The following is a 10940-nucleotide window of genomic DNA, read 5'->3' on the forward strand; positions in this document are numbered from 1 at the left end:
CTGATGTATGAACACAATGTTTACTGAAATAGCCAAATGAAATAATGTGATGTTAAATCATTTTAGAAAATACTTTATTTTCAATTTTTTTATACTTTTGGTTTATAGTTTATATTGATTTTCCAATTATCATTGTTCTTGCACAAAAATTGTATTGTTCTGACATAGAATTTGAAGGGGAAAAAAATTGCTATTGCTACTTTATATTCCATAGTAACTTTCTATTAACAATCTGTTTTCTCATTTTATTTATTTTTTGTTTACAATGAGCTGGGGATCGAACCCAGGACCTATAACGTACTACTCAAACCCTTCACCACTAGACCAAACCTAGTGACTTATTTATTTGTTTTAATATACTTCTTGTATTTTAATGAAGTTTAATTGGACTATCTCAATGTCCTGTTCCAAGTTTTCATAAATTTCATACTGTGTTTTTTAATCCATTTAGGGGAGGTATCTATTTTCTTCTCACTTCAAATCTTCAATACATGGTTCAAATCTTTCCCAATAACTATTTTCTTCTCACTTCTCTTATTTTACCATTTTAGGGTTCGGTGAACCTGTTTTGAATTTTCAAACCGAACTGTTAATTATTTATGACCCGTAAAACATAGCGATATGAGATTTTAGCCATAAATGAGAACCGTAAAACATAGCTGCTGCCAAATCCAAACAAAATTGGTACTGTAATACACCATGGAATCCGTGCATCCATATGCAAAATCCATCATTGTTACAAATTTTCAAGCTCACAAAATCAAATTTGTGACAACAACAAATTTGAGAACTTAAAAACTTATCCAAAGTAGTTAAAAAGAAACTCAAATGCAGTAAACAGATTCCACAAAGAGAGTGATGTAGAATGCGTTTCAATTCAAAATAGCACTGCAACAAAAGAACACAATTTCATTTAGAAAGTAATGAATTGTACACATGTGAGGAACATAAAATACAAAGCAAATAACAAAGAAAAATGAGAATCCTAAGTTAGACATAAGAAAAGGCATAAGTTTTTTTTGTCCAACAAGTGCAAACAAAAACTCAATTGACATCTGAATCAAGAAACCATCAAACAAAACATGAATCAAAACTGAATGAAACTACAATTCGGTTACTGCAATTCGGTTCGTGCAGTTATGAATTGGTTTTTTTAACTTGGTCCAGGTTAGTGAATTGTGTTTGAAATATAATTTCAGTTCGTGAACTTACATAAACAGTTCAGTTTTTACTTTTTACTAGTGCGGTTCGGTTTAGTTAACTAGTAGATTGATTGATTATTTTTTTTAAACGAAACCTAATGTTACAACAAAAAAAAAGTGAATTGATTGAATAGATTTCCAATTTCCAATTCCAAACAAGGCCCAGTTAATAATTTAAGTAAAAAATTATTACAAGTTTATGCACACATTAAAGGTGTTTCTCTACATTATTAGACATAATACTATAGTATAATCGGCTGTTATATGTGCCTCCCTAATTGGCACATAGCATGCACATGCCCATGTGAAGAAATCCTCAATCCGAAATTAACTCCTACATTATCGAAATCTTTGAATAACTTAACCTCTCTAAGTATGGATTATTCAAAAGATATATTTGCATAATTCATTATTTATGTTTCTAACTATTGACAATCATTTCATCGCTAACATGTAAATATTTGCATAATCCATTATTTATATTTCTAACATGTTTGAACTCCGACTCCTCCTATAATATCTTGATAACTACCAATTGAACTACACTTAGGGAACATAATCACTTTTAATACCACTAATCTAAGTAGCATATTAGTGCATCAAACCGCTCCTGCAACGCTCCATATGCAATAAGGCAGAGAGAATCCAATTTTCATTTGTAATTAAGTTTGTTGGGAAGGAAGGGTCCTCTTGGTCAATTTACACATACTGATCAGTTGCAAAATCTGCTTTTAAGAAGACAAAATGATTAGTTAGCAAGGAACAAAGACAGTGATTCTCCATTTCTTTTAACAAAAGTCATACTAGATTTGCTGCCCTTTTCTGTTAATGCATAAAATAGGTAAATTCTCCCACATTCCCACTACCAACTGTCACACCAGACTGTTTCAATGATGTTTTTTTTAAATGTTTTCTATTTTCATCTAGCAATACTCCTCAAATGGTCAAATCTAAAATTTGAAATTACTCCCTCCTTCTCATAAAATACATTTTGGGTAAAATAAAATTAACCTCATTGGTGAAAACTATTTCCAAATTCTCTCTTAGATTTCTACTGAATACCAATCAATCACTCCGGCTAGACTATTTTATTTGTGTAATAGTAGATAGTTTCCTCTACAAGTATCAATATGTATGTCGGAATTAGTTGATGATTAAGTTGCATTGAGTCCTATTTGTTAACTGTACTAGTCGAGTCTAGTGCCAATCCATAGCTTGTGCAAGTTGGGCTAACAAACAATGTCCAAAACTTTGCCACGGTTAAACCGTGGCTAGGCTCCTCTATACATTTGACACGGTTCAACTGTAGTTAAATTGGCAACCTGCACATTTTGCCACAGTTAAATCATGACTAAATTGAGTCCCTGTACAGGATCTTCAAAATGTTTAAGACAATCCTAATTGAGTTATTAGTTTATATGATATATGTGGTATATTGTTGATATATATTGATGTTAGTTGATTGAATATATTTATTGATTTTATTTATATTTTTATTAGATGATATATTTTGTTTTTGGTACAAATTAGATGATATATATTGATGTTTGGCAACTATTAATTCATCACAAATTCATAATTTATAAATTATTATTTTTATTTTTTAGACGCTATTTTAAATAGTATTTAAATTATGTACAAAAAAAATAGCATTTAAACTTATAGTTTATGGTTATCACTTTTTGATAGGGGAGTTAAGAAAATAATAACATGTTTTCAAAATGGAAAGGGGGGTTCAGTACTAATTAAAGTAAAAAAATTGTTATTTTTCATACAAAAAGCATCTATTTTAAAATAATAAAAAATAATAAGTACTACTGTTAAGAAGTCTTATATCGGTTGCGAGATGACCTGTTAAAAAATAATAAGTACTACTGTTAAGAAGTTTCACATCGGTTGCGAGATGACTTGTTTATGTGTTTATAAATAAGAGGCAATCCTCACCTTACAAGCCGATTTTGTAAGGATGAGTCAGACCCAACTCTCAATTTAAGATGGTATCAGAGCCTCTCCACAATCCGCTGAGCAACTTGCTATCAGGTTTCTGATTGAGTCATCCACTGTTCATATTCGCGCACCAAGCCCAATAATATTGGGCGCTGGAGTGTGTTAAGAAGTCATACATGGATTGCGAAATGGCTTACACCGAACTCTCAATTTAAGAACTACTACTATTTTTAGGGTAACAAATTGTTTGGGAAAAAATGATGTACCAGTATATTGTTGTGTTGCATTGCACATCGATGTTGAAAGCACGCCTATTGTATTGTATAGGTACGCATTTCCCGGGGGAATGGATTCCGCAGGCGTGAGAACAAAGGCTGGCAACATTTCCACCCGCACTCCCCCCACCTCAATTCCAATTCCCTTTTCCCAACCACCCACCATACTAGTAGTACATTTTAGGTTTTGAATAAATTCAACTACATTTATTTTTACTCAAAATAAAAGTACACTTTGTTATTGAAATTTATATGAATACTAGTAGCAGTATGTGGAAATCTCAAACATTTATACACATTTTCTTGTGTTAGTATCTGGAGAATTCGGAATTGAGTTGAATGATGAGTAAAGTCTGACAATATTTTTTTTAGACGAAATGATAAATATCACGGAAACTCGTACATAACGGTAAGATTTCAAGTTTGAATCCTAGTGAAAGTGTTCAACCTAACGATATTGGCATTGTCAATTGAGTTACGACTTATGGACATGACAAAAAATTATCTCGCCCAAAATTTTAATTGAATTCTCTCAGGCAATTCATTCTTGAGTAGAGTTTATACATACGAGTACGAATTGTCTCTTATCATCTCTTTTATGTTCTTCATCATTAATTAATCTCAGTTATTCATCCAACAATCAATATCATTGATCGCATGTGATACGTCAAGATAAATGACTGAAATTGGCCATAAATTCAAAATACCACACCACATCTGTTAATTCAATTTGTAGCATTTGACTGATTGAACGGATTGAGGCACAAATCCTCAAGTTTTGGACCATTTAGTGGGTTTAATATGAAGTCATGAAATTATTAAGCTTTGATTATCTCAAGATGATTGTCTGCTCAAATGGAATCCATACATGATTATTAAAGTATGGTACTACTAAAAAACAAAAAATATTAGTCCTATTAATGGAAGAAAAACTGTCGTGTTATTAGTTTAAATTTCAGTGATTTTTTAGATGCTTTCTCCCTCACAACTCGTGTGCCAGGTTTCCATTCTCTTTCAATTCTTCTATTCCCCCACCACCAACAGTTCATATTACAAACTCCGATGATACTAGCACATTTTTTTTAGTATAAAATATTTTATAGTATTATACTGTACCTACCTATATAGCTGTAATTTAAAAATACTGTACTATATATATTCAAAATAAAGAAGGAAAAAAAGTGGATTGCATGGACGAAATAACCCCTGCTGTGTCTGTGTCATATTGGTGACAATTCAAGTTTATGAGTGCATACGTAAACAAACAAAATCAAGTTTGTGAGTGAGAAGTCCTTAACTACACTGTTGTGACTACCCAATAGTGGCACATGCAGCTCAGTAATGGCCATTTTGATTTCAACAAGCAAGCAACAATGTCACCAAGCATTGCAAGTTTTGTACTGTAACAAAGATATAATTACTCACTCCATTCTTACAGTACTATATATACAAATGAATTAATAGCCGGTCAACATTTATATTTTTTATTTTTTTAAACTGACACCCATAAAAGCCACGGAGCTTACATTTTCAAAGTCTTTGACTCCAATAAGTCATTAGTCACTCACTATTTGTCTCCTTAAACATAAACTTAATACTTCGTCCGGATACAAATATAAGTAAAAATGCATTTTTTAGATTCAATGAATAACAGATGTATTATAGTCTAGATATATTTGTTATTCAATGAATCTAAAAAATGCACTTTTATTTGTATTTGTGTCCGGAGGGAGTATCTCAGATTTTAAAAAAAAATTGGTAAGTAAAATCTGATCATGTATTTAGTTGAATCAAATACTATATCCCAAAACAAAACAAAAAAACTCTTTTTATACTTTATTGATTTGAATTTGTCGTGAATGGGTCAAGCTCAATGTTACGTTTGATGGCCTATAAAAATAACTCTACACGATCTCACAAGTTATATATCTCGCTCTAACCTAACATCCACCTTAAACTTGTACTGATTTGGGTGTCGGAGTGGTTTTTGTAGGTACAACCCCCCCCCCCCCCCCCCCCCCCCCCTTCATCTTCGTCATTACGTCCACTTTAGATTCCAACCTCAGCCTTCGAAATAGGTGACTGTGTTGGCTCGTAACCCGTCTATCTTTGTTGGATCTTATATTTTGGGATGGAGATAAATATTAACTACTTCCTTTGACCACAATTATAGTAAAGAATTCACTTTTTAGATTCATTACTAATATATTTAATCTATAATATACATTAATTATTCTATGATTCAAAAGAGAAGTTTACAACTATCTTGCTTATTTATCAGAGATTTCATTTTTATATTTACTTTCTTAACAAGTTTATCTAAGAAAATTATTTGACGTTTTTATATCTAATTGTAGATAATTGTTCTCTAAAAATTGATTTTACTAATAAAAAGATAAACAAATGAGATAACTCATGTTTTTTTTTAAAACAATCACATTAAGGACCGGCCCAAAGGCTAAAACAACTCAAGCAAGGACTTTGACTTTAGACCACAAAATTTTCGGCTAAAAAAAAGCCCTAAAAAATGTTCAGTTTAGTTATAAATATATGATATGATGACTAAATTTTTATTTTCTAGTTGAGTTGGTAAAGTTGAAAGCCTCAAATCATTTTTACTCAAATCTAATCTTCAACTTTAGCGAATATTTAGATTTTTTTATTTATTTTTCATACAAGTTTTTTTTTTTTAAAATTTTACAAAGTCTCGCAATATAATCTATATGCATATGTTAAGATATCTTAACATATACCCTACTTACATATGTTATGCATATGTTAACAATAGCCTTTTAACATTTTCCTTACACTAATTTATGTTGGGTAGGCCTCTTCACATCTTTAATAGTGTTCTCTTTTTATTGACACAACTCTTTTTGTTGACTTATACGGATGAGTAATTAATAACCTTGTGTAGTGTAGTGTTTAATTAATGACCCTCTTAAGTAATGAGTACATACAAGTCTACAGTAAAAAAAATCAACCCTACAATGAAAATGACCCCATAAAATTACAATCCCGTGCATCCGATTGAAAATTTTGCGGCCAAGATCCAAAATCAACCTGCCATGTAACACCAAATAAAATCAAACCACTCTGAGACGTATGATCATAATATTTTGTTTCCAAAATTAATTATCTTTGTTGTTTTACGAGACAGACACATACCACGTGAGTAATTCAAACATCTTCAGAAGGATAAAACAATAATTTCACCTCAACCATTAACCATAGTGTAGTAAAATCCATTTATTATGGCGCCATGTCGCTTCCATATCTTCCTCTTACTCCTCTCATTCATTCTTAGTACGACTTTTCACACCACACACAACACAACACAACACAACATTATGAAAATCTTGAAACCCTTTTTGTCACAACAAACTTCAACTCTTTCTTAAATTCATCAAACCTAGTTCTTGTTCTTTTTTTGTAATGGCTGGTGGTTGGGTGAAATCATTGCAATGCAAATCTAAAGCATATGAAGATGTTTACAACCCAAATACTAAAAACCGATTACAAAGCGCAAGTTGTAGAAAAAGTGTTCAAAACATCAAAGATGTTGTTGTTGATACAACAAAACCCAAATCCAAAAAACCACCGCTTCAAAAACATCATAGTTCAAGATACCCAACAACATCTTCTACTACAAGAACCGATTTTGAAACTACTATAAACCGTTCTAGAAGTGCAAACTCAACCACCGCAAACCGCCACCTTCCGTCGCCGGACCTGCCGGACCCACGTTTTTCTTCTCTCACAGAGCTAACAGAAGGACATCCTTCAAGGAATGTAGTTGAGATTATTTTCCATACAAGTTGGGGTCCGAAAACTTTTTCGGGTCGGGTTGAGATGATTTTTAAAGTTCATAACGGGTCAAGAACGGTGAGCCGGTTTGAAGAGTATCGTGAAACGGTGAAAAACCGATCTGGTTCGGTAAACACGAACAATCATGAAGAGAATGCACGGTGTGTTGCGGATGGGAATGAAGTGATGAGGTTTCATTGTTTGGGTCCTACTTCCGGCGGTGGACCCTACGGTGGAGCTTGTGTGGGGTCGTTTCCAGGTGGAAAAGGAACGGCGATCTGCACATTTTCCGGTAGCGGTGGAGCACATGAGAGTTCTGGTGGTGGTAGAGGAAGAAGGGCTATGTTGGTTTGTCGGGTCATAGCGGGTCGGGTTTCGAAGCAAGTAGGGTTTATGGACTCGTTGTTGGATGGACGAGTTGGGTTTGACTCGGTGAGTGGTGATAATGGCGAGTTGTTAGTTTTTGATTCGCGTGCTGTTTTGCCTTGTTTTCTTATCATTTATAAATTGTAAAGAAAAAAAAATTATTTACCGTTTTTAAATTTAATCTTTGATTTATTTTTATAGTTCTAGTTTTTTTTAGGAAATACTTTTTCCTGATTTATTTTTATTTTTGATTTTGGATGTTTGTATGTATCTATGAATGCTGATTGTTGAGTTGAGGTGATTCCGAATAGCTTTTTTTCATTGCATTTGTTCATCAACCCATTATTGTTTCTTTATTTTATTTATCTTAATTTGTTTTAATAACTTTCTGGGTCTATAGCCTATACTCACAATAGTAAGGGGCAAAAAACCCACATCTTCCACGAAATTTGATAAGAATCTGATTTTGTAAAAATGAAGTAAGTTCTATTTAGAAATTTAATATGATATCAGATATGAGAGTAGTAAGATTTATTGAGTCAAATTCATCAAGTTACTGCAGATTATTTGGATTATACCTCCACACATTATGTGACGTGGTGTGCTAAGATCAGCCACTTACATTAAATCATGTATATCTGAATATGGAGAAATACTTGGGTTTGGATTACATAAGTGCATCACGCATTTACTGTTTTTAACTGTCTAGTCTATAAACAATGTTTGAGATCATTTATGGTTGATTTTTTTTTAAACCAAAAGTATCCACCACATCTAAGTGTGTAATCGTAGAGATTAATTTTCTCGAGGTAATTGAGATTCATTTAAGGGGTTGATCTCTCCTAACAAATGTTTCTTCATACGCACTGGCCGATGATCAAACTCATAACCAAATGGTTAAGGAGCTAATTTACGGTTGATTTTATTAGTCTAGAATCTGAACTGTCCAATTTTAAATCAATTATCCAGGCAGCTGGTCCGGTCCAAAATACTTGCTTAGGCACAATTCTAAATAACACATGTTAGAACATTTCCAATAGTGATACCACTTTGAGTATCATACATTACTCACAAGTGATCCCTACAATGACATGTAATATTTATTCAACTCATACATATTTTGCTTCAACGTTGATACCACTTTGGGTTTTCTACATTATTAACAAGTAGTTCTTTCTATATTTAATTTCCTAACTTAAATTGATGATTATAAATTGATGATACGATATCTTAAATAATGTATCATACCATCAATTTTGATACTCTCTATGTCATGTCATGAAACTACAATCATAAAAAAAAAAAAATTAAGGGGGTGTATTGGATTAAGATTTCACAACACAATTTTAACAAAAAAAATCTTGACGGTTTTAAAAGATTTTGTGAGATTATATTAATTTTATGAGATTTTAATTGACTTTTTGAAAGTTTATAACAAAGTTTTAAGGGTTTGAGTGAGATTGTTGGATTAGTATTTTATGTGTATTATCAACTAAAAAGTTTTTCAAAATTCATTCCACAAAAATATCCATAAAAATCGATACACTTTTGAATACGAGAGTTAACATTTAAAAGTCTTGAGAAATCTCAATTGAACACCAATAGATTTTATTGCACTGAAAAAAAAATCTTGATTGTCTTAATTGAATACCACAGGATTTATCTAACTTTTGTAAAAGTCTAAATTGAATACCACAAGATTTTTTTATCATAAAAAAATCTTTTAAAATCTCAATTCAATCCGCCTTCCTAAAGTACGGATTATTAACCTATGAAATACTCAAAGATACTCTTATTGTAAATGTTCTTATAAACACACGAATTCAAAAAATTAAAAAATAAATCGAGTAATTTATATAAAGTGATGTAACTAAATTATAATTTATTTATTTTTTATTTGTGTACGTGTGCTCCAAATATATTTTATTTTGGGGTTGGGCTAAACTTGTGTTTGTAAATGTGCATTACAAGCTCGTTTTGTAAATTAATTTTTACTGGTTAATTAATTTGATTTACCTGTCATTCATCTCATCTCATATCTCATATATGAATAATGTTGAATAAATATCATCTACTCAAAAAACAAATTGAATAAATATCAATGAGTTATTCGTTAGTGTAAATGTTGTATTTATTGTCAAAACCAAAAAGTGGCCTAAAATGTTTTAAATGCCCACAAAGAGTCGTTGGCATTTGGCAAGTCAAAACAAAAATAAAAATAGGTGGCATGACATGCACAATTCACATCCATGAATTTTGATAAAACAAAAAAATAAATCACATCTATGAACTATGCGTTACTCCTTTACACAACAAATCAAATGTTTCCACCAGAGAGATAATGACAAGTTATTTTTTCTTCAAAATGTACATAATAATAAGGGCCTGTTTCCGAGAGGTTACTTGGTTAAAGAAATGTTCTTCAACCTTGAGTTATTTGGTTCGAAACCCGGCACTATTAAAATAAGAATTTATAATCGTAGTAAGTATAACTGATAGTTGACGATTGTGCAAGTTTTTCTCATAAAGGTGGTAACTGGTAAGAATGCTAACGTATCTCATTGAGTCTAGCTAATGGCTATGTAAGTGAGTATGGATGGATGCAAAAAGTTTTTGCTTGAGGGGACATAAATTATTGAATAGCTCACGTTTAAGGGAGAAATTGTTGTGTGGCAAGTGCAATATTCGAAATCTCAATTTGCTTAGAAAAATGAAGATTTCACACTTTATAAATAAGATGACACATAAACCTAATGCAAGTTTTGAATAAAAAATGTATTGTTCAACTCACGTGCATGGTCACTTTTAGTCCAATGTGAACAATCTCTTAGACTCCTCTCATGATCCAACACACCAAAGTTCTCTTTTCCCAATTAATTTTTTTTAATACACAAGAATCAGATATCGAACTTCTAATAAGTTGTTTGAGAAACTCAAATATCTTATCACTTAGATCAATACTTTGTTGATAATATTAATTTTCTCTTTATTCGTATAAAAATATGTGTTACTGTTACCCATAAAAAAATTGTAGAAGATCATAAGTAGCGATAATAGCCTAAAAAAAGGTGGTGACGGTGTTTGGTGTGCATTATTATTCCTAGAAAAATACATAATAAAAACAAAATGCATTTAAGTTCCGTTTGAAAAGCATCAAATTAATTAATCAACTATCAAAGGTTAAACCTAAAACGAATGGAAATAGAGTAAAGAGTAAGGATAAGTAATCAAAGTGGAAACACATGACAAGACAAAGGGATGGTTTGGAACTTTCAAGTTATTGTTAAGAAAAAAGGGTCCCACTCTCAACTTCAAGAGCTACAAATTTGATCAAGGAAGTATA

The 10940-nt window shown here is 31.6% G+C and overlaps 1 protein-coding gene across 1 annotated transcript; it reads left to right on the forward strand.

The window, feature by feature from the left end:
* Positions 1 to 6698: 6698 nt before the first annotated feature.
* LOC123909116 lies at positions 6699 to 7905 on the forward strand. Its single transcript, XM_045959888.1, has one exon. The coding sequence runs from the start codon at positions 6860 to 6862 to the stop codon at positions 7742 to 7744; it is 885 nt and encodes a 294-aa protein (XP_045815844.1). The 5' UTR covers positions 6699 to 6859; the 3' UTR covers positions 7745 to 7905.
* Positions 7906 to 10940: the final 3035 nt, after the last annotated feature.

Source organism: Trifolium pratense, linkage group LG2 (assembly GCF_020283565.1).
Source record: "Trifolium pratense cultivar HEN17-A07 linkage group LG2, ARS_RC_1.1, whole genome shotgun sequence".
Classification (NCBI taxonomy): Eukaryota; Viridiplantae; Streptophyta; class Magnoliopsida; order Fabales; family Fabaceae; genus Trifolium; species Trifolium pratense.